At 40.3% G+C, this 25,708-nt stretch overlaps 1 protein-coding gene across 1 annotated transcript in view; it reads right to left on the bottom strand.

Annotated features, from left to right (window-relative positions):
• The window catches only part of psidin (phagocyte signaling impaired), a 117,070-nt gene that overhangs the window by 75,326 nt on the left and 16,036 nt on the right, over positions 1–25,708 (bottom strand). Inside the window, exons 5-9 of the mRNA XM_067159309.2 lie at positions 23,890–24,027; positions 23,664–23,818; positions 17,100–17,374; positions 7,782–7,951; positions 763–926 (exon numbers count right to left, since the gene is read on the bottom strand). Coding sequence (XP_067015410.2) covers positions 763–926; positions 7,782–7,951; positions 17,100–17,374; positions 23,664–23,818; positions 23,890–24,027 — 902 coding nt within the window. The remainder of the gene's footprint in view (positions 1–762; positions 927–7,781; positions 7,952–17,099; positions 17,375–23,663; positions 23,819–23,889; positions 24,028–25,708) is intronic.

Below are 25,708 nucleotides of genomic sequence, written 5' to 3'. Positions count from 1 at the left end.
TGGGAAGTAGAACTAGCCAAGCCTTCCCTCTCAAGTCTAATCAGACGAACAATTCTGACCTTTCGAAGAACGAGGGTATCTAGAGAAGTCCACAAAAGTTAAGAAAATGAAAGACTCCCTTGGACCCGCAAACCTAAAGTGTTGAGAACCCTTAGAATCCCGTTTCAGTCATCTGTTACGACAGGCAGGCAATACCACAGTCCTGACGATGGTGGGAACACATCTAGGACCGGAAGGAAGAACTGACTTTGATGCACCGACACAGATAGGTGTTACGGCGACGGCGGGATAGGATAGGCCTAAGAGTGGGAGGGAAGCCCCAGCATTTGCTTGGTGTAAAAATGGGAAACAATGGAAAACCATCTTCAGGGTTGCCGACAGTCGGGCTCGAACCCACTATCTCCCGGGTGCAAGCTCACAGCTGTGCGCCCCTAACTGCAAGGTCAACTTCCCCGGTGAAGTGGAAAGTGTCCTTATTTCTCTGTGTTTTCATTTTTATCCTTATCTCCACTTTGTACTCGTTTGTTCCTTTCCCATTAGGATCTTTTCCTTACACTTCCCTTATAAAGACTGGAGATCCCCATAAAGTGCTGATGTCCGCCCTCCTGATGAAAGAGGCTCCTTAACGAAACATGTGACTGATGAGGAGCACGCACATCTATGTTCTTGTCTCCTCTTTCCATGCAGGGTGTTTATCCCACACATATTTCTCTCCATTATTTATTTTAATAATTAACATACATCAACAGTGAAGATACTCACGCAAATTCAGTCTGCAAATTCTCTGTGTTGAACTGCATTCCGTGCTGGTAATAGAGCAGGAGTGTTTGTACCAGGGCTATCCGCTCGTCTATGCTCATCTCCAGGTGCAAGCCGATGGTGCGTGCCAGCTGGAGACTACACACGTGCTGCTGCATCTGCTTCACCTGCGGCACAAACGACCAAAGTGGTCAAATTCAAAGGACACTTTTGTCGAGCATTAGGAACGCTCAGTGTTTTGATTCATACACAGTCAAAATTATCATCACTAGAACTTGCATGTCATGTCCTTATCCTGGAATTCTCTTATGAACTTGAGTGGCTTTTGTGAACACGACCCGATATTTGTTTTTTATACCAGACAGGACAAATAACAACTTAACTTTTGTCTGTTTGCTGCAGTACCCCAGGGGCCTGTTCCATGAACGAACTTTTCAACTTTTCAACTTTTCACTTTTCAATTATCGCAAAGTGCAAATTTTATCTGGTCCACCATGATCTAGGTATTACTTTTCAATTTCTTCGCAAAAGTGAAAAGTCTTTGCGTAAAGTGAATCGATCAAATATATTCCATGAACAAACTTCATAATACTCAATGATTTTATTGTTTTATTTTTTATGGTGAAGACAATATAAATGTGATACCTGTAGTTTCAAAATAGTGATTTTTGATAATAGGAAAGAAGAATAATTACAAGAAGCTAGCTATGCTAGATGTTGACAAGGAGAAATTGAACATCCTTTTTGTCAACTTTAAAAAGAACATTGAGAGAATGACTCCCATGTCTATCAACATAAATCTGTTCCTGCTCAGTAGGAGCATAGAAATTAACGAGAATACAGTCAACACACCCACACACACAGAAGGAAAGCCACCCTTCATGAGAAATTCTTTCGCTATATTATGTGGATTATCAGGCCAAATTACTATGTTAGGAAATATTACATTTACTATAGCATCTACAATTTTAGTAACAGTTCTACAAATAGTTGATTTTGATGTCCCATGCATTGCTGCTACACCATGCACCTGGGCACCATTTCTCATCAATGTAAGCATATTAAAAAAATTGCTTTTTCGAAAGGGATTGACTTCATTTTGCTGCAGGTTTCAATAAATAATGACCAATCATTCAAAGAATATAGTCAGCTTGTATTGAGGTAACATGAAAACACTCACAAAATTCTGTCAAAGTGAGGTTATGAAAATTAATTCTGTCTTTATACATTCTTTTGTTGGATTCTTCATCACTATCCTCACTTGATGACAATACAAGCTCTCGTCATAACATGTTTATACACTCAACTCTTGATTTACCGTAATGGGATGAACTGCGTTGCAGCTTAACCGCGATATCAAAAACACCAAAAATGCACGAGTGTTAGGAGTTACAGTAATATAAAATTACAAAGGGTCGGGATAATATTGGCAAGTCGTAATAGTAGCAGGGGTGGCGCAACCTTGACGTTATTTGTAGCTGGTGTCTCACCGGTCACGAACGCCTGCTCTACTCCACACCGCCACACACTCAGTCATTGTCGTACTTTTGTTCAATGCAGTTCAGTTTGCAAACAATGGCAACCAAACAGAAGCGTGTCGCTTTCACGATTCAACAGAAGTTGGATATTGTAGAAAGTATAGAACGGGGTTCTACCGTTAAACAGATGTGTGTCCAATATATTGTTGGTGATTCTACCGAACGGGATATTTTACGCAACAAAGACAAACTTCTATCATTTGCTTGTTCATTAAATACAAAGAGTGGTATGGCAAACCGAAAAACTATGAAAAAAACCTACGTTCGGGGAGCCTGACCAATGCATGTTGGAGTGGTTTCCACAGCAGCGAGCGCAAGGGACTCCAGTATCGGGACTGTCTGTATGACTAAAGTGAAGTTTTTCTTCGAAGCACTTGTGTTGGGAATTTTGATGCATCATCCGGCACACTTTAAACAGTGACACGGTATCCGTGATGTCAATGTAAAAAGCGAGTTTTTAAGTGGAAATACAGAAGATGCACAATAGTTCAATTTGGATTTTGAAAAATTTGTTCTGGATAAAGGTTTGGTCCCAGAAGAAATTTACAATGCAGACAAGTCTGGCCTGTATTGGAAATGCCTACCAAACCGTACTCTTGCTTCCAAACAGGAGCATTGTGCACCAGGCAATAAAGAATCTAAAGAAAGGATGACGATTATGACCTGCACGAACGCAACAGGCACTCATAAGCTGTTTTTTTTTTTAAACAGATAATGTGCCCTCGCACCCAAATCAAACATTTTTAAAATCAGCAGATGGCAACATTTATGCAAAATTTTTGCCTCCGAAAGTCACTGCAATAATCCAGCCTATGGACAGAGCGTAAGCTGGTGGTGATGATTATTGTATTAAGAGGAAGTACAACTAGACAAATATCCTCTATATAACACGAATCAGAGGGAAAAATTGAAGGGATCTGACACTTCGAAAAATGAACGTATCAATCAAAGGAAGACAAGGGCCACGAAGGGCGTGAAAATGAAAGATTCCCTAGGCCTCAGGAACCTAATAGTGTCGGGATCGGAAAAGTACACGAGTTGACCAAGAGACGTCGGATAGAATAGATGAAAGTGAGGGGCCTGGCACAAGTAAGTGGAAGCAATGCCACGACTTAGCTAAGGGCCCCGTGGTCGCCAACCCACGCTCCAAAGTTCAGAGCCCTTGGGGCCACTTTTAGTCACCTCAGCAGGGGATACCATGGGTGTTATTCTACTGCCCTCACGAGGGCTAAACACTGGAAACCAGGAATGAGTTAGATGGAAAATTTATAATGTCCAATAACGGCTCATTTATATTGGTATTATAAATTTACTCATTCAGGACAAATATTTCAGATTCCCTATTGGAATCACCCACTAACTTAACATTACAAGCCTCGACATCTAGCGGGAAAGCCACTGAATTGGCAACACTGGGCCCATGCACAACTATACACATTTCGCATCATAGCACGCCCATTCACATTCCTAATAGTTCGTACATCTACTTCCTTTCAAAAAAAAAAAAAAAACCTTCGATTTTTCCCTCTGATCAGTGCTGCAGTCTTTAGGACGTAAGCGAAGCCAGGCATTTGTTTATAATGTTTTGTTTATAATTTTACTGTATTATTGTAATGTACTGATGATATGTGTCTCCAATGTGTCTTTTATCAATGTCATAGAATGAATATAGAGTATCTGATAGGTGGATAAACTACGTCTTTTCTCAATTATGAACTGCAATCAATACAGAGTAATAAGATGATTTTCATCTCATGTAATAATAAATTATTTCCTCATTAGCGGCGAACTAATGCCAGGAGTGTGTTGTCAACCTTGCCACAAATAAAACCCACACCCCAATTCCTTTTTTTGCAAAATATGTGATGATTATTCGTGTAAATACGGTATTTATGATTATTTGATTTTTGCAAAGGAAAAAGTGGTTTCTTTTTATTTTATTTTTCTGTAGAAGGATGAATTAAAATGTCTGCAGTTGTCTGCATCATGTTTGATTTGGCAGCTGAATGCCCTTCCTGCTGCCAACCTAAGGCATGGCCAAACAAATGCCACCTCCGACAGACGCCAGGGTCAACCGCTCATAACCTGGAGTGGCAATTCAGCCACTATGTGAATATGAACCTCCTAAACGAGGATGACTCCCCTAGGGTGCTAGGTTATGTCTCACCGCCCAATCCTTGGCTGGTGTTGCTGGCTCTACGGTCCACGCCATTACTGCCAACTGGGAACCGAGGACGTCGCAGAAGACTGACAGCAGAATGGTCAACATTCACGACAGCATGAACGTGTGAGGATTTGTGGATGAGACAGTACACGACAGTCCGTAATGTAACAACACAATCCAAATCAGCAACCCCACCTAGTGGAACTAATTATGCTCAAGAAGATGATTAAAAGTATCTCTTCTAAGCAATTTTTAAAAATAATTATGTCCTATGGCCTCATATTTCCAAGTTTTCGTGTTATAATTTGATATCTCTCAAGGCATAAGTGCAAAGAAAATATTTCTACAATTTTTATGCCATAGAAATCTACGTTACACACATCACATTCATCAGTGACTGACTGATAGAGCTACTGGCATGGTCCATTATGCTCTTTCCTGCACTTCATTTGGTTATGGGCCACGTCAGGGTATAGACTTAACGTTCTGTATCGTAACGCTCAAGTTGTCTTGGCTAATGCAATGAACGGTGTTTATCTGCTAGGACTGTCCGCATCGCACGTGGTGAACCGATGAGCTCTCCTCGCAGTTACCACTTCAGCTGTTTATATTTGAACATATTTCTCCTTGAAATGGACAGCCTGAACTTTCGAATCATACACCCTGATACCTATTTTGATTGTGTTTTCTTTACTCCTCCACCACCAGAGACAACCACTGTATCTGTCTGCCGTTTACAGACTACTTTCTTTTCCTCTCACGGAAGAACCAGGCTGTCAACATAATCATGAATTCTGTCTAGTAAGGGTTCTTGAGACAGTTTTTTTTCCCAATCTATTTCTTTATCACCCACTGACTTACATTTGCTCTATTGTAACTGGAGACGGCTTCTACAAGGAAGTGCAGGTTATTGAGTTGGGAAGTAGAGCATGTTTCAGGAGAGCAGTCGAATGATTCTGAAGAACTTGAGTGATGTGGATGATATCACTCTATGCGATGTGGATTAATACGGTTTCGCGGTCTAACATGCCTGCCTCTCATCCAGAGGGCCCGGGTTCGATTGCGACCAGTTCAGACAATTTTACCTGGATATAAGTCTGGTTCCAAGTCCACTCAGCCTATACCTTTAATTGTGGAGCTATCTAATGGTGAGATGGCGATCCCGATCTAGTGAGCCAGGAATATCGGCCAAGAGGATTCGTAGCACTGACCATGCGCACCTCGTAATCTGCAGGCCTTCGGGCTGATCAGCGGTCGCTTGGCAGGCAGTCCCACTGGGGCTGTATTTTGGTTTGGTTTAGGAGTTTTTGTAAGATTATAATTATACATATTTCATTTTTGTGATGTTTAGCCAAATTGTTGATGGTTTTCATTCATTCCCGAATTTTCCGTTTTCCCGTGTTGTACGTTTTATTTTCATGGTCCCTTGAAAAACGGAGAATTGAGGTTTCACTGTAGTATGTTACAGAGTAATTTCAACTCGAAATTTATCCGTTCCGCGTCATAATAGAACACACGTTCCAGAACGTGGAGGGGTACCTTTCCGCACTTACACTCACTTCGGTGGGTCTACAGTGCGCTTCATGATTGCTAAGTTGAATGAAATCGGAATTCTTTTGTATTCAACCTTTTAAGGAACGCCGTAATATCACACAACAGGCAGTGTGCGGGAAAACAGAATCCGCGAACACTGGCGATGCCGACAGTTGACGAAAAAACTTGGCTCATATAATACATTCGTGGGCACCGAAAAATATTGTCATTGCCAGTGAAACTGCATTGCTTTATTTTCATGCGAGCCCAAACGGTCTTATGGTTTTAAAGGAGAAATTGCCAGCCGGGAAATCGTACAAGGGTGAGAGACAGGGGTCATAGTAGTGCGTTGCAATGCACATGGAAGCGAGATACTTTATCCCCTCGTCATAGGAAAGTTCGATAAGCTACAATGTTTTAAGGGCGTCGGGCACTTTCCATGCCAGTACAAAGCATCTAAAAATGCAAACAGTACAGAAATCCAAAAAATAATGCATTTGCACAGAGGAACCGGCATAATTTATCCTCGTCTTTGAATTGTGCGATTTTTTTTTTCTTTCGTTGCATGAGGTTATGTACGTCAGTGATTTATCCAAGTGCATTATTTGAACACTGTAAATGCACCTCGTAGGATATATTTCGGAAATACTTTTTACATTGCATTGGAAAGGTTTAAACTGTGAATCGAGGTGATTGCATGTATTAATGGGTCTTAGAATACTTTGTGACGCGGCAAGTGTTTACATTTCTGAAGTACGAGAGAAGTGCCATGGCGGGAAATCGTACAAGGATAGGGTCATAGGAAAGTTCGATTTTAAGGGCATCAGGTACTTTCTATGTAAATACAAGGCATCTAAAATGCATACAGTACCTAGTAATCCAATTAATAAAGCACTTGCACATGAGAGCCAGCATAGATTTCTCCTCGTCTTCGAATCGTACTTTTTTTTCTTTCTTTTGTTGTGTGAGGTTATGTTTACCAGTGAGATATCCGAGTGTATTATTTGAATACTGTAAATGCACCTTCTTGGATACATTTTGGAAATAGTTCTTTTTTCATTGCATTTGAAAGGTATAAACTGTGAAGCAAGTTTAACTGCATGCAGTAACGGGCCTTAGAATATTTTGTAATGCAGCAAGGGTTGGTACTTCTGAATCGCAAATTGGCGGTTAATTCGAAATCACGTAATTCGAAGTCCGATTTTTGAGTCCCAACGACTTTGAATTAACGAGGTTTTACTGTATATCCTTTTATTCAATTGATGATATATCACCAGCTGGTCTTTTCAGCCAGTGTCACCATAGACGATATATCGTCAGCTGGTCTTGTGATGTGAAGAAGATGATAAGAGGAAAAACAAATTTCTAAACACTGTAAGCCATTAAAGTACAATAATGAAATGGAAATGGCGTATGCCTTTAAGTGCCGGGAGTGTCCGAGGACAAGTTTGGCTCGCCAGATGCAGGTCTTTTGATTTGAAATGATGATGAAGACGACATGTACACCCAGCCCCCGTGCCAGTGAAATTAAGGACCCCCTGTGACCAAAGGCCAGCACACTAACCATTTACCCATGCAGCCGGACAGTACAGTAATGAATTTTATTTAAAGAGTGAAGGTATACATAATGCACGTTAGATTTGGCAGCCTCCCTCGCAGAAGGAGACAAACTGTTATGTACTTCCTATATCCATAAATGAGAGGTCATCAAAGACAGGAACAAACACAGGACCAAGAGAATGAAGAAAAGAATATAAACAAAATACAGAAAAAAAAGTGGTACTCACCGTGGCAGGAAACTCGCCCTCCTTGAGGCCAACTAGCGTCCTAACCTTCTCTATAAACTCGTCCCTACGTTCCGATGGTAGTAGCGGCAAGAACCGGCGTAGATCTGACACACAACAGGGCTTTTCGCTGAAGTTCTTAACGTACGCCATCAGCAGCTCCACAACATCCCCTAGGGACAAAGACATGGAGAGTCAACTTCTACAGAATACTGGAAACAAAACACACACAAAAGCTGAAGCTGCACTGCTACAGCGGATCCAAGGGCTACTGCTTTCTGAGGCTGCGTATTGTTTCAAGAGACTGTATTACAGTGTGATGCTGAACAGACCTCTCACAGTCAAGAAGCACTGCATGCTTCCACCAAGGGTGCGAAAACTGGGAGGATGAAAGTGGGGAAGTCAACATGAAACTATCTGAACTGCTACTCTGCTACAGAGTCTCACACCGAACAGTTCCAGGAGTAGTAGCAGTGAGCAAGGAAAGGATGAAAGTGCAGCAGAGAGAGCTTTCTAACAACACCAACAGTACTAAGAATCCTAGCTAAACAGGCCAGGTTCCAGCAAAGAACCCCCATGATGAACAGGGGCAGGATCGTGCTACAGTTAAGATGATACAGCAAACATGATTGCTGATAACAGTGTACGCAGGGAAGATGACCTGGTCTCACAGAATGTGCTGGATGTGGCCAGGTTTTTTTTTACAATTACTGGAACTGTTTTCGCACTCACGTAGAATGTCTATTTCTCTGCTTGTCTCCCGTATAGTAACAACTCACACGAAGCATTAGCCGTTCTTTCAATCATTTGTTGTACACTACAGTAAAATAATGATACTGTGACATGATACAAAACTGAGTATGAAAAATAATTTTACAATGCAATCCCATTACTGTGGAATTGCCCAATGACATGCTAGAACCTTAATACAAGCCCCTGCTGCATAGCCAATTGGTAATAGTCTCTGTGCTTTGAATCCCAGATTGCAGAAATACTTCCTCAGTTCTTGACACATTTGACCGGGAAAAGACCAGTATGTTACTCTAAAGAGTGCAGGAACCTCTACTTTCATCACATTCAGCTATCGGCCTCACGTGTCACTGCCATGCTCTCTGCTTGTTTAAACCCAAAACTCTGATGTGAGAAAAGGACTGCAGTCGAATAGCTGCATAATAATACACCGACAAGAGATTTCTGAGGTATCTGATCATACCGGGGAGCGAAACGAGAAAAATTCAGCAGTCTGCAAAAATGCTACATCATGCATTGTAGGCAACTTAGGTACAAATGTACCCCAGTACGGTGCATGAGAAGAAGTATTGTTTACAAATCATAAGAACACAGAAAACAAACTGATTTGTAAACAATTATAAAAGATGGTGTCATCAAGAGAAGAAAGACAAGGGAAATGCACAGTGAAAATTGGTGGTCAAAGATTTGAAAATGTTGACAGTTTCAAATACCTAGGGAGTCAATTAATGCAGAATACAAGGCTGGATATGGAGATTAGCAACAGGGTGCAACAGAAACCTTGTCTGGAATAACGCAAGTGTAATGTGCAAACCGTCTTACTAATAAACGGTGTATAACTTTTATACAAGGTTTATACACCGTTTATGTGAAATTCGTTACTAATAAACCGTGCATAAGCCTCCTGTATTCACTGAATTGCTTATACAGACCAGGACCCTTGTATAAGCATTGTACAGCAGCGAGTAGCGGAAAAAGAAACGAGTAAGTCGTTTATTTTCGTGGCATTTATTGTCTCCAGTAATATAATCGTGATGAAATATTCGACTTATCCATTCAACATTCAACACACATTGAAAGAATAGACAATACGGTTGATGATTTTCACGGTATTTTAAACATAGAAGACATATACCATTTAGAGGTTATGGAGGCTAGACATCTTCATAAAGTAAAACACTTTAAAGAGACGGAATGACAATGAAAACTATAAAAGAAATGATGGTTGGACGTATTTTTGTGTAATAATGTGTTACTGCTTAATAGACTTTTGAAATTGCGAGTTTATTATACATTATCTGCCTCTACAAAGATCTCTCTCAAATTTGAGTACTGGTACCTATAAAAAGGGACATATTCCTTGACATAAAAAATGGTATAACTTGAAAACCGTACGTAATATGATTCCATACTGTCCCCGTTAAAATTGGCGATATTACGAATATTTTAACAAGTGGAAAGTGAAAATTTTATTGTCTGCTTGTAACTGCAGCATATCATTTGGGGAGTTGTGGCGAGCTGAGAACGAGTTTTTTTTTCGTCGTTCAGAGGGGTGACACACCGGCAAGACTGTGCCAAGGTCAGAGCAGACCACGTGACTGCCTTCGCACGCGCGCAACCCAGCTTGTTTCTGGAATAGTCTGAGCCAATTAAATGAGACCATCAGCCAATTACCGTCCCCGTTGAAGATCACACCTCCCTGGCTAATTAGATAAAAGGCCTTGTTTCGAGTAAATCGCTCTCTTAATGTTCTTGAAGCTCTTACTCTGAATAGCCTTCGTCGTGTTGTGCTGCACCACGTTCTCAGACCACATGGAGAAGTAATTTCAGTTCAAGTCGACGCCGTTCTGCTAGAATTTAGAGAAATCATTAGTGAATTCTATGGAATAAAGACGCCTAGGAGCCAAGTTAAGTGTGACAGTGTAGACAAGCTATTTATATTCGGCGTGTGCTTGTGCAAAATACTTAATTTTGTCATCTCAGTTACAGCTTGTGACCGGCATTCTACGGAAGTCGTCTTAGAATTGAACATCTCAAGATGGATAATTTCGCAACCACCGACAACATCATTTCATCGAGGGACACCTGTTGCAGAGCCTCCATGGAGTTGTAAAATGTGAGGCGTATCTGGTAATTGGAAGGAGACTGACCGGAGGAGTATGCTGGAATAACTGACTGTTGACGAGAATCGAACCCCATCAAAAACTTGAGTACCTTTTTAAATTAATTTATCTGTCTTACCTTTTGTACAACTAGAGGTCTTTCTTCTTAAGTCGTAGATCTATTAGTTTGTTGTAGTTAGAAATATTTCATTTTTCCACTTCTTAAGGTGTCGTGGTAGACTAGGTACGTGTGAATGAAATTTTGGAATCTATTAGAGTAGACATGTAGGTTGTCTTTGAATGATTTCCCATGCTTAAGGAGCTTTATATTTAATAATCACTGACCACACGATAAATCTACTTTCCTTGTAATGTTGAAAGTTACTGGATGGAAATTTACGTATACATTTTGAGTGAATAGGGTCGAACCTAGTGTCTTTCAAGATCACTTGTTGCATTTATGATGAAGTCATCTAATTTTACGATATTCCACGAGAATCAGTAGATGTAATAATCACTTAAATAATAATAATATTAACTAAAGATCGGGTAAAACAGAAGTAAACGCTCGTGAGCCATAAAATTACAGTAGAGTCCTTATATGTGAGATTGAAAGTGCTCTGTTCATGAAGGGTCTGGAATATGACCAATCCTGAGGGATACTTGTTGTATAATTGTGCAGTTGATGAATTAATGATGATATTTGACTTATTCTTGTGTATTGGGAGCGCAAGATGGATTATAATTATTGGAGCACGTGTTGCGAGTGTATTTCACAGGTAGGAAATAAAAGTAATACAAGTAAGGCTCACGCTTGCGGTAAATTCAACCTGTAGCCCAAATGATGGTTGTGCTTATGGATTTTACTAGAATCTTCCATTATAATTTCATGAGTTAGATGAACTTACATTGATATGTGAAATGTGTTTCTACCAAGTGATACCCATGACTTCGATCACTAGCCCCTATAAATGAAGGATAATTTCAGTACACGGATTATTTCTGCTAGACATTACGCGTCCCGACCACCAATAAAAATCATGAATAAACTTGCCAAAACAGGATTCGATGTAAATAATGTACATAAAAACGTGTTTCCCTAGTGTGAATGTGTGTGTGTATGTAAATATGTATATTTCTCTCGTGTCATGTTGGTTTCATTTAATTTTGATCTGGTCACGCACTCGCTGTGACGCAGATTACACTCATCGTTGTGTGTTGCCTTAAGAAATAATTTTCATGCCCTTAAGGGAAAGTATGATTAAGTTAAGTCGAGGAAGACTAGGAAGAATTTATTTTCTTAATTAGCGAGATTTAAAAGGAAAGATCATCTCGTTACTTTATGAAGGCACTCGATTTGTAAATAAAATTTATTTAACTAGCTCACACGTTGGTAATGTAAATGTCTAAAATTTGAAATACTTTAAGATTAATTTGAATAGAAATGAAATACAAAGATCAGAGGTAGAAATTTGTTAGCCGCATGATTAATTGGAGTTATGGTGAAAATAAGTCATTAATAATTAATTCAAAATAATTATTCTGAAATGCTAATGACGATCATTAGGTAAATAATGCAGTGGAAAATTAATAAGAGCACGATCGTGTGACAATGAAACATGGGCTAATTAAATGATGAGAAATTAATAATAATAATAATAATAATCAGAATAATAATTAATTAATTTTGGGAATTTTGAAATCAATTTTCATTTTCTACTGAAGTTCCTGTTGGTGTCATTGACCATTATTAAATACTGTAAATGACAAATTCAGTTGAGTACATCTTAAAACCACGTGTTGAGACTACTTTGAGTTGGTAAAGCTTTGAACACATTTATTGTAAAACCCTCGTTAGCAAGACAGCTGTTTATGATTTTATGAACTTCTGTGTTAACTTATTTAATTCTTTCAGTCAAATATTTTGATTTGAAAAGGCAAGAGGCCTAATTTTTCTTTGGTTTCATTACAGCACAGTAAGGCTGGAGATTAAGAACACGTGTCACTCTAAATCGAGGAAGAAATGCAATGTTATGAAAGTTCTATGTTATAAAAAGAAATCATCAAGAATATTTCATTTGTTTGTTTGCTTATGTGAATAAATGTCAGAGTGTTGTTTTAACATTTCTTTTTATCCTGCTTGGTCATCAATCCCTAACATCCCTTAAATGCCTCTAGAAAGTGATAGCCAACGATCGAACGGTCCACCTTGGGATCTCTCGCTCGATGGCTGGGCTTAGCTCGGGAAAAATGGGGGCAATACTTTGTAGTTGAATACGCAGATATATGATGTATAAATGCCTAATAGAAACTTTTTTGATCAAACCTTTCTTTTAGCTACAAAACAGTTTCTCGTTTCTCCTGAAAAGTAAGGATTTTGGAATGTGTACCCTTTTCAACTCACTGATTCAATTACAATTGCCTACGTTTTCCATACTATCCCAGTTAGGAGCTCTTGATCTTTTCTTAAGCTTTTCCATTTCTTTCGTGGTGTTCATTACACAAGCAAGCTGGAATTCAAGAGGACAAATTGGGGCAAATATTTGTTTATAGGAAGGGGAGTTAGGGATTGGAATAACTTACCAAGGGAGATGTTCAATACATTTCCAATTTCTTTGCGATCATTTAAGAAAAAGCTAGGAAAAGAACAGATAGGGAATCTGCCACCTGGGCGACTGCCCTAAATGCAGATCAGTAGATATTGATTGAAATGTTGATATCAGTAGAAGCCAATTTCCAGCTGTCTCACTTTGTGCTGCCACTGCCTTTTCGATATGCCGCGCTACTGTGCGACTTTCCAGAAAGTTTTGCTTGTAGATAACCAGCAAACGCGATCATAAAGGCGGTGAACGTGCGAAATTCGTGAGTGAACTGCAGGAAGAGATTCCTATGACTTGAAACGAGTGCATACGTGCCGTATAGTAATACAATGCGTATACCACGTTTATTAGTAAGAAAAATATACAACGCTTATACAGGGTTTATTCACTGTATAACTATACAAGTGTTAAACAACTGTATAAGGACTTTTTATAAGACAGGAAGTGTATTATGCACCCATATTGAGACCTGGACAGTGACAAGTAGGGAGAAGAGTAGAATTCAAACAAGTGGAATTAAATCCCTAACAAGAGTGATAGGAAAGAAATGAAGATGTGAGAAAGGAGGTGGGAATGGGGAGAACTGATAGGAGTAAACTAAGATGGTGTAGACATTTAAAGATGATGGAGTACAAGAAGAAGAAACCTGGCCTGGGACAAAATCATGGAAGAGGAAGGTGGAGAAGTGCCAGCAGGAGCTGGACGAAGAGATTTAGGACACTGATGGAACCTTGCTCTAGGAATAGTGTTCTTTAAAGCAGATATTTAATCTCCTGCATTCTTTCTCAAACAAAGCGCTGTTTTGCATATTTCATGTACAATAACTGTGTTGGCACTCCTGAAGCACACCAGTCTAGAGGCTCGCTTGCACTCCAAACTTGGGTAGTGTCCACGAGTTGCTGCGCACAACAATCTTGTATCTTCCAAAGAGACACTCTATAATGATGCAGGGAAAGCTCAGCACAGGTCCTTCCATACAACTTCTCCCGTCGTTGCCGTATATTCATCCGATGTTCAATGGATCCTATCGGGAATCCTACTTCTTCCAACAGCTTCAAGACACAACATTCCCTGAGTTGACAGATGCACCATTATTAGAGGTACAAATATGTAATAGCAGACAAAATACAAATTGTGACCCATATTCTTTGGAATATTCCAGACTAACCTGAAAAATACTATTCTTCTTTGTCGTGAATGGGTCACTTAGGACCACGCACATCCAACATTTGTTGGGTTTTTGTTTTAGCCCAGTATTCCTTCATATGTAGTGAACGGACATGTTTTCGTTGCAGGGACCATACGAATGTCCACCTACTCAACACTAATATGAAACTTATTACAATTTCAATACACCGAACATGTTTCTCTTCTTCAGTGACTTAAACTACCATTGGTAGTGGAAGGAGTTACGACCAAAAATCCAAAATCAACCAAATCCATAAAACGAAGACTTCATCACCTGCTTAAAAATTTTAAGAACAACATTTTGTTTACAGCTCAGCCACATATTGTCTTTGTCCACACTACTGGATCAATCAATAACACGTGTTTTTATTACAAGCATACATGAAGACATCCTTCAGTCAAATAGAGCATCCTCGAGAGCCTATACCACTATTTTCGAGCACAAAATCAAACGATACAAATATATGCTCACAATATTGAAAGCCTGAAGAAAGAATACGCAAGACATGAACTTTTAAACCCATCAAGTGTTTTATACACATGTGTTTAATGTGTTTAATGTGTACGTACAATTAGTTTTTAAGCTTAGGTTAAGTTTTCACAATCATATTTAAACCTCAAAAACAATTTTATTTTCACAGATTTACTAATGAAATGACAACGTACATCCAACTCATACCCCGATTAAGACATCCGGATGTGCTAATGGATGACAACATCAAATACAAACTAATGTAATGCAATATCATGATATGTTAGCTGATGATGACTAAACAGGGTCGAAACTGGTACTGATGTAAGTCTATATTTACAATAAACAGTACTGATAAGGTGGAACTTCTTTCTTATCCATATACGTCATTATTAGTTTACAATCGCATCATTTGTGAGGTTATGTCATGAAACATTTGTTGTATATAGATATTTAAAAGAGTTTAGTTAATGTAAGAACCTGTATATACTTTATTATTACCTGTATATATGATTTGTAATCCACTACACAATTGTGAAACACACTGTAACATCCAGAATGGTAGTCGGCAGATGAGAACTTTACTTTGTAGAATATTCTGTGCGTTATATCTGGGCCTTAAGCACTCTAGAATTTACGAGAAAAGGCCAAGCACCTATATAAAGAGATGGTCTTGATGGTAGAGTCACTGTTTAGTTGGAGTTATGGTTTTATTTTTTGCTAGCTTCTTTACACCGCACCGACACATATACGTCTTATGGCGACGGTGGGACAGGAAACGGTTAGGAGTGGGAAGGAAGCGGCCGTGGCCTTAATTAAGGTTCAGCCCCAGCATTTGCATGGTGTGAAAATGGGAAACCACGGAAAACCATTTTCAGGGCTGCCGACAGTGGGGTTCGAATCTACTATCTCCCAAATACTGGATACTGGCAGCTATTGAGCTCGGTGAGTTATGATTTAACAGGAGTTATACTTGTGACCATGCTGGTAAGCAGTCAATTGTTTTAAGCTCGAGATCTCCGTGTGGTTTAGTGATAGGCATTTGTTAAAGATGGCGGTTTGTTGATGTATGTATTTTGTTCGTGGCAGCAGTTGATTAGGTTATGTGTATGTTTATGTGAAGTTAAGGTGAAATAAATAAGTGCACCAACAGACAGCATTTCGTGTGCGTCTTTGTGGATACAACAATGTATCTATCTATCTACTGGGCCTAGGTTGGGCTCTCCTTGAGGTCAAAGTGAACCATCCTATCCTGTGTAGAAGTATTTAGGAACAAATGTAAACTACAACATTGACTGTACTGAGGTAATAAAGTCCAGGATCGGCCAAGCCAGAAATGCATTGAATTAAACGAGGAGAGTGTTCTGTAGCAAAGACCTTAGTTTACATTAAAAAATTACGACTTCTGAGATGTTACGTCTTCTCCACCTTGTTTTATGGAGTTGAGACCTGGACCATAAAGAAAAGACAAATGGACAGATTAAAGCTATGGACGTACAGAACGATACTGCAGTTGAGTTGGACAGATAGGATCACAAACAATCAAATAATGAAGCGACCGGGAAAGAAAGGAAATATTAAATACTGTCAAAATCAGAAAGTGCCGTATCTCGGTCATGTGATGCGGGGAGAGGAATATTATTTACTACACCTGGTCACTGAAGGGAAGATACAAGGCAAATAACACTCATTTCTTGGATTGATAATTTGAACACTTGGTTCAACTGTTCCACTATCGAGGTGTTTCATGCTGCATCATCTAAATCAAGAATCTCTATGATGGTAGCCGACCTTCTGGGAGGAGATGGCACTTGAAGAAGAAGGAGAAGACCGAGAAACTGCCCAAGAAGGAGACGAATCACTCAAATAAAACAGTACCTGGACAGTCGCAAAACCCAAGTGTTCGTAGGCAACAGAAATGTAGGAAAGGTAAGAGGTGAAAAGATCAAAGAGAGAAAGAAAGATGTTCAGGAAAATTCTGAGCCCAAAGGTGAAAAATGGCGGGATGAGACTCAGACCTAACAAAGAACTGAAGATGAAAGGAACTGATGATCCGATGAGGAAGAGACAAGTACACATAATGTGAATGCACAGTTCTTCAGAGTCTAAATGATGTTGGGAAGTGAGAAGTGATCATGGAGTTCAGAGGAGGGCCCAGCAATGAAGGAAAGATCCTACACAGGAGAAAGAAGTGTGGTATCAGACTCACTGTACAGTTCCTTGGGCTCCTCCCCTCTTTCGGTCAGGATCTTGTAGAGCTCCAGCCTGGCCAGGTAGGGCCCACGTAACCTCAGCGACTGTCTCTCCGTCTCGTGCACGAGGAGCTCCAGGAAGTTCCGGCACATCTCCGGGCTCGAGTCCACCACCTCCCACAGCGCGTCGCCTTCCACCACGTTGTTGTTGTTATTGTTGTTCTGCTGACCCGAGTCGAACAACTTGAGTGCCGACGTTAGGTAATCTGTGATGTATGACCACCTGTCCATACTGCAAAGTACAGAGCGCTTACGTTAGTTCTTTCAAAGTCCCCGTACACCTACATATATGTGTGTTTAATTAATGAAAATCTACCTGTTACGCATCTAGGATGTCAGTACGTGTTCCTCCACGATCTTTGCTGAGATGAATACGGCGCCACGTTCTCATATGCATTTCGCAGAGCATCATTGGTAGAGATTGGAATTGAGACTACACTGTTATGAGATGTGTTGCTCCACCTTTCAATACTAATTGATATCCACTAAATTTAAACGGAATTCACAATCTTATTAATATATGTAGTACATGTTTTGTCCTCCTTCAAGGACATCCTCAGCAACAATTGACAGCATGTCATAGTTAAAAATCCAATTCAAAAAAGATAAACATACAATAAATTCAAGAAGAGATAACATTTCAAGGAGAGAAACATCAGTCACTGTGCTTCAATGTCTTGACAGCCGCCTTTCTTTATAAAAAGAGCAAAATACAGGGGAGAAGAAACAGTGCTGTCCTAAAACATACTTTTTCACCATTCACTAATTGCACGTTAACAATTAAATGTACCATGTGACGTCTTGAAAATGTTTCTGCAGAGGAAACTATAGACATCAACTTTCAAATTATAACTATCAGTCCTGCTTTGTTATTGGTAACAAACATTGCACATACGACCACAAATGATGAACCAGGGAACATCTCTTAAAGAGAAAATATATATATTTTTTAAAGAGAAATATCTTAGAGAACTGTATCTTTAGTAATTTAGACATACTGAGACCACAACCTGAAGGTAAACCATAACTTATACTATGTGAATACAGTGTTCTCCCCAGAAAGTTTTGTCAGCCGGGTGAGGAATACTACGTAAAAAATAAATATGATACAATTTCAATTTATTCCCTCATGACATTTAACAATACCAGACAAGTAAACATTTAACTGCATATCTGAACTATTTCTATTTGAGTGTTACCACGAACACAACATAACAAGTACTTTTAACTTCTGGCGTTCTATGCTCGTTAATAATCTTGTAACACCAGGGCTTAGCACTCGGTTGCTGTGCAGAGCATACGGGTTTGTGACGTCATGAGAAATCGAGTGCTCGAAAGCGATTCTACGCCAATCCAGGCACCGCTCACGCACACTGCATGACAGTCAAACTAAACATTTAAACTGTGATGCAAGTGATGAAGTTTAGAATGACCGTGGTTTAAAAAAGAAAAAGAAAATACCCTTAACCGCCAGCATCACAAACTAGTGGAACGAGTTAGTGGAAGACTATAATATCAAGTGATCGTCTTCTTGTAAGAGCATTTCCAATCACATAGCAACAAACCCTGACAAGAATGTTTTGTTTGTACAATCCCTGTCCAGTTTCTCTACGGAGTCACCGAGCTCGATAGCTGCAGTCGCTTAAGTGCGGCCAGTATCCAGTATTCGGGAGATAGTAGGTTCGAACCCCACTGTCGGCAGCCCTGAAAATGGTTTTCCGTGGTTTCCCATTTTCACACCAGGCAAATGCTGGGGCTGTACCTTAATTAAGGCCACGGCCGCTTCCTTCCCACTCCTAGCCCTTCCCAGTCCCATCGTCGCCATAAGACCTATCTGTGTCGGTGCGACGTTAAGCAACTAGCAAAAAAAAAAAAAAAAAAATCTACGGAGTCAGGCATGAGGTGAGATGTGCCGGAACTTCCTGGAGCTCCTAGTGCACGAGACGGAGAGACAGTCACTGAGGTTACGTGGGCCCTACCTGGCCGGGCTGGAGCTCTACAAGATCCTGACCGAAAGAGGGGAGGAGCCCAAGGAACTGTACAGTGAGTCTGATACCACACTTTTTTCTCCTGTGCAGGATCTTTCCTTCATTGGTGGGCCCTTCTCGGAACTCCTTGATCACTTCTCACTTCCCAACATCATTTAGACTCTGAAGAACTGTGCATTCACATTATGTGTACTTGTCTCTTCCTCATTGGATCATCTTCAGTTCTTTGTTAGGTCCGAGTCTTGTCCTGCCATTTTTCACCTTTGAGTTCAGAATCTGTTGTGGCGGGATTTTATGACCAGATGGCCTTCCTGACGTCAACCGCATCAGAGGAGTTAATGAGATGAAATCAATGATGTGATATATGATAGAGAAAGAGAGCGATACCTGGTGCCAGCACACAGCCTCCTGCTCACGGTTTAATGTCCCCATCCGACGGACGAATAGCCTTTAACAGTGTCATATGCCCTCACTCAATATGAGCACTGCAGAGAGGTTTGGAATTTAATCCAGGCTTTTGGCATGCAATCTAGTGATTAGAAATTGTATAATACCACCTCCCCTACCCTGCCGGCGAGCATTCTGACGGTGAAATTTTTTTCGACCAACGGACTCGAACCGGTTAACCACGGTGTCAGACCTTTTAGACTTCAGCGCCTTAAAGACCATGGCCACCAGGTGGGGTCCCTCATAATAATGACAATTTATTACTTAAATAGACAGTTTTACAGTATTTATATTTTAATTTGGAGCACACAATGACTCAAATATGTAACTAGCACTTATCTAGGTTATTTTAACTGGGCGGTCTGTAAAAACGGCAGGTCCTAGGGAGAACACTGGGATATTTTGCCTGGTCTTGATGAAGAAGTCTAAAATTAAAAGAAAGAGAAAATTAGTAATTTGAAGAAGTTGGGAAAATAGATGAAGAGAAGAACATCAAGAAAGGCACGCAAAAATATGATAACTTACTCCCCTATCTCCAGGTACGGCTTCACCATCTCTTATACTGGGGCATCAAGATGGGAAGCAGAAATGAGCTTGTAGGGGGCTGAGAAGAGAGCAGTGTACCAAGATGTGGAGATTCTGCTCCCTCTCCCTAAATTCACTGTCGCTGCATTCATTTTCATCTTCCTATCTTCATATGAGTTGACCAGAAACACATCCACGCTGCCATAGCTTCTCCTTAATGGAGCAATAGGGCACACTCCAATGACACGGAAATGTTTTGTCGAGCTAGTCAAGTTCGTGACATAACCAGTTATTCAGCATCTTGTTTTACTGCTCCGTCACAAGCAGATGACGCACATCATCACGTGCAGTTACTTAGTACATTTTAATTATAGGGTCTATATATAAATGTCGTTGTAAGTTCCCTATTTGGCTGATGATGGCATTCATTATGCCAAAACTGGTCCCATGTAATAAATAATAATGTGGTGATTTAAAACTCCTACATAATTTGTATTGAATAGGTGGACCCCCATTTCTTGAATGGCACATCTGCCTCACCAGTGTTGGAAATGTTTTGTATTAACAAGGCACATGCTGACTGGTGTCTGTCGAAATCACAGTCGCAAGATGAAAGGGTTTCAATTTCAAGTCCTTCTTCCTACGGCTGCGCATGGTTGAGCGGGAAACTCTCGTTTTCTTCTCGATTTCCTCAGCGATCTAGTCACAGACTGAGTGATGGCTTCCCACTTTGTTGCATGTCTTTTACCACCTCATGTGCTCATTTATTTCATCGTGTCACAAACATGACATCAGAGATATTAAAAGATAGCATAAAATGTGTGCTTGTCCAACCCTCGTCCCGTTACTCTATGGGGTCGAGTGTGAGGTGAGATGAATCTGTCGTGACGTCAACCTCATCAGAGTTAATGCGATGAAATTAATGACGTGATACATGATAGGAGGAGGGGAGAGGGTGAAACCTGGTGCAATAGCACCAAAGGGTCTGCTCAAGGCTTAACTAATCACCATCAACAGCGTCATATGCCCTCACTCGATATGAGCACTGCGGAGAATTCTGGAATTTAATCCCAGCTTTTGGCATACAATCTAGTGATCAGAAATAACTAAATATAATATAAAATAAATCCAAAAATTTGTATCACAAGCATATTATCATTTCTAGAAACTAGGTAATCCCACATCACATGGGCCTACCCTACACAATGTAGTGTGACCAGTGCACGCTTCCTTGATGGCATCAATCAGGTTCTGAGCAGAACAAGCAGTTGGGGACAACTTGTGGACCAGAAGACGACTCATCATCTGCTCTTCACCGCATTTGCTCATGTTGGACTTTGATATACCAACTCTGGTGTGCACTTTCGTAGTGACCTGAAGGTATGAGGTAGCTGCATCTAGAGCGTCATGAATTTACTCCAAATTTTGAAGATGGTTACAAGTTACCTCTTGCCGGTGATGGCTTGCCAACCGAGCCCTAAAACCATTCACTTTCTGGTGAATCCACACAAGTCTGCCCTCAACACTAAAAACAATTGGACCTGCCCTTATCAGTTATTATTGACTCTGGCTTGTGGTTTTTGTTTCAAAGTCCACAAGATCGCTACCGCAATCATAGCTCAAAGCGCAAGTCTTTTGAAAGAGAAACAACAGGTGTACTGGAATATTTTGCCCACCCTGTAGACAAAAGATCACCACATTTCTCTGAATCCAAGACGACCCTTAATGCACTTAATGCACTCGCACTTTTTCCTTCAAAAAATTAATCAGCCTAAAAAAGTGCTTTTAGAAATCCTAATCTTATTTATAATAAATTACAAAATTTAATTTGAGAAAAAAAATACACACAAGTATCATGTAAATTCTACCTACTTCAGGCATCTGATAGTGCCTTTCAAAGTTCCAGGAATTCCTCTTTGTTGCACCACATTGCAAGCCCGCATTCGTATCGCACCCCCTTGCGTTTTCCGTACACATACGTCACAATCTCATCCTCGACTTCTTTAAAGTGTCCTTGTTCCAGAACACTTCACAGAACACAACTATAAGTGGTCTTTGTCTTTACGCCAATGCTCACCTTTAATTATGCCAGGGTCCTCTTTTTTTTGTGGCTGGACAATTATTCCTCATTTCCGCATGTTTAATAACCATTAACTTGAAGTTGGCATTGTTATATTGACAAGAAGCCAATAAAAACTTGCCAGTAATACCTGTTCTTCATGTCTCCACAATACGACAATCCATCACAAAAATATTCCCGCTGTCTATAAAATTGTTACTTCTACTAGGCGTCGAGTACAATTAGCTGCCGCTAAACGTGCCTCGCTTGCCGGCTTCGGCGGAAAGTGCCGTGTAAGGTCAAGGAATTTCATGTGCCCGAGGGGTGAAGGCAAGCCGCATTACTGTTAGTGTAACTTAAAAGTCTGTCGAACATAACACTATAACATGCCTGTAAAAAAAAAAAATACACACTATTAAACAAAGTATGACACGTCACATTATTATGCTGTGTAAACTAGTCGATGACTATGAACAAATAATGAATGTGTTAGTCCTCTACTGACACTTCGGTGCTGTCATCTGTTACCTTCAACAACTGTGTTTGAAATCACTGAAAACTTTGAAGTTACATTAACTAAGTCGAAACTATGGCTTCCTTCTTAATACTTACTGTTAGGTCGCAAATGCATGAGGATCCTTGATTTTTTACATGAAATTCTGAGAAAAAAATAATGTCTCTAAGAAATGTGCTTGCCCGGGGAGCTAAACCAAAAAGCAGCAAAATATCAGTACAGTTCTGAAAATATTCCACAGCCTGCAGCTTACAAACAAAAACGTCAAGAAAAGACACAGGGATAAAGACAAACATACATTCACAAAGAGAATTGAAAAACTCTGCCCAATGTGCCTCATCGTGTCTACTAGTTATAAAATTGGAGAAATCTTATTTGTTGGAATGTTGTGGTTTTCTCATAAAAATAAAATGTCAAGTATCATATCTTGTACATATCTTAAGGAATGCAACATTGAGGTTATGTGTCGGTAACTCAGATAATTGAGTGGAGTGGTTTATCTTCAGTTGTTTGAACATTTGAACTGCCAGAAGTGTGTGAAAGTCAGTTGTAGTCAATAGCTCGTAATAAATGGAGATGTGCGAAGAAGGTGGTATAATTTGATTACCTAAACCGGTGTAACGAGCAGAAATGAAGATATATCAACATTATTAAATACTTCAAGTTATACACGGAACGATCGGAACATGAATATTTATAACAATAATCTCGTAGGTATGGACATACATGTCGAATAACTGACATCAAATTACACTGAATTCGTTTATATGGCTTTCGTGTTATCCTGCACTTTCGATACAAACACTAATGGCCCCTCCATCAGTGTTGATATTCTCCCTCCTGATGAAGCTGCGACGCAAAAACGAGCTCGTCAGGGGATGAGAAGAACTGTCCTGTATGTGTGTTCCCACCGTTCTATACACAACTTGAAAACAGGAAAACAATTTACTTAGAAGAATTTAACTAAAAACTAATTGCATAGACTTACTCTTCTTTGAGCATGAGCTTGTAGAGTAAGTTCGTCTCCCGCCACCGTCCAAGTTTCATCAACAGGCTCGCACGCTTAAGAGGAACGAACACGTACGAGACGAGTTTCTCGCCCAGGGGACCTTCCACCACCTGCAACGCTTCCTCGAACTTGCCCTGCAAAACACACTCATATAGACACGTCAGACGACAAGGTCGGCTCCAGTCCGCGAGGCTGCGGTACTCACCTGCATCTCGAGGATCATCAGGTACAGCTGGACCTCCTGCTCCGCCTCGATCTTGCCCTCGCTGACAAACTTCGTCACCATCCGTTCCGCCAGCGGTAGCACCACAGACTTGGCCAGACTGCCATCAGCTTTATAGGCCTGCAAGCACAATATTGTGGATTGGAGCCAGGGATCACATCTGAATTAATGTGCTTTGATTTTATCACCTTAGCAGTCATCGCTGCTTCTTTTCTATTCACTACTAACACATCTAGAACCCTCTGCTGATTTTGTCGATTCACAATCATGTAGACCTGCACCATTCATATTGATCATCATTACGTGATTCATGCAGTCTGTTTGCAGTTAAGATCTTCATTTTCAAGTAGATTCATACATAATATTACGCCCCTTTCACGTGAAGCTTTCGACGTTCATAAATTGCAACAACACTCGTGAGTTTCTTGAGAAAAACGAAACCTTTCATTCCTTCATAAATTTTACACATCTACATTTTTTGCGTCGCCATGTCCAGTCCAGCTATAAATAGAAAAAACTACTGCTATAATTCAACAATTCCAGTAACTGACAATGGTGTTGACTAGAGGAAAATTTGGGGGATGGGAAAGCTTCAAGTACTGGAGGTGGAGATCATTAAAAGGAAACAACAGGAACTTGATCTTATAACATGTATTACTGTCCTGTACTGAGATGAGACCTGGATACTGATAATATTACTGGTTTTAAGACCCACGAACTAAATTTTTAATGGCTTTCGGAGACGCCGAGGTGATGGAATTTAGTCCTGCAGGAGTTATTTTAAGTCCGACACAAGGCTGATGTATCTGAGCACTGGACTGAACCTGCCAAGTTAGGGCAGAGCTGGACACTGACAGGAGACAGAGTGGCGCTGGCCTTCTGAGACCAACTTGGCAGGTTTGATCCTGGCTCAGTTTGGTTGTATTTGAAGGTGCTCAAATATGTCAGCCTTGTGAAGGTAGATTTACTGACGCGTAAAATAACTTCTGCAGGATAAAATTCCAGCACCTTGGCGTCTCCGACAACCGTCAAAAAATACTTAGTGGGACATAAAAATAACAACTTTATTATTACAGGAGACTAACATCCCTAAGATGATAAGGAAAGACAAAAAATTAGGGTGTCAGGAAAGAAACTGAGCGAGATGGTTTGAACATGTTAAAAGAGACCGGAATAGAGAAGGATTCTGAAGTGGATGAACAAGACTAACGTGATTGGATAGACGAAGTTGGAAAGTTCCTATTCAAGGGTCATCTGGCTGGAAGTGGAAAAGGGAAATTGATTTTGGGGATGATGTTTGTTACGACTTATCAACCCAAGACTGGTCAGATCCACACAGAGCACTAATGAAGCTGTCATTCAAACACCAGCTCATTGCATTCTGTTCTGAGTCTGAAAGTGCTGACCCAAAAAGTACACCTTTTACAGACCCTGGCCATGCCCTGAAAAAGATTACAAAAATTGTCCAGCTGTCCAAGTGCTGCAGAAGGTATACAAGCCAGCACCCTGTTTGAAGAAACGCTGACGCTTAGGGCCACCCGAGACTGTGCTCAGGGAGGCGTTGGAACCTCGTGGTGAACAAAATCATAGCTATGCTCAACGAACAGGGTTTCTCTATACAAGGATACGCAGACGATCTAGTGATTGTGGTACGAGATAAGGTGATGAGTGCTATCCAGGACCTCATGCAAAGATCACTCAACCTCATGGAGAACTGGTGTCAGGAAGAACAACTATCAGTCAACCCGAACAAGATAACTCTGGTCCCTTTTACAAGAAGGAGGAAATTAGAGGGAAAGAG

This window comes from Anabrus simplex, chromosome X (assembly GCF_040414725.1).
Source record: "Anabrus simplex isolate iqAnaSimp1 chromosome X, ASM4041472v1, whole genome shotgun sequence".
In the NCBI taxonomy this organism is placed as follows: Eukaryota; Metazoa; Arthropoda; class Insecta; order Orthoptera; family Tettigoniidae; genus Anabrus; species Anabrus simplex.
This window is presented reverse-complemented; position numbering and strand designations above follow the sequence as displayed.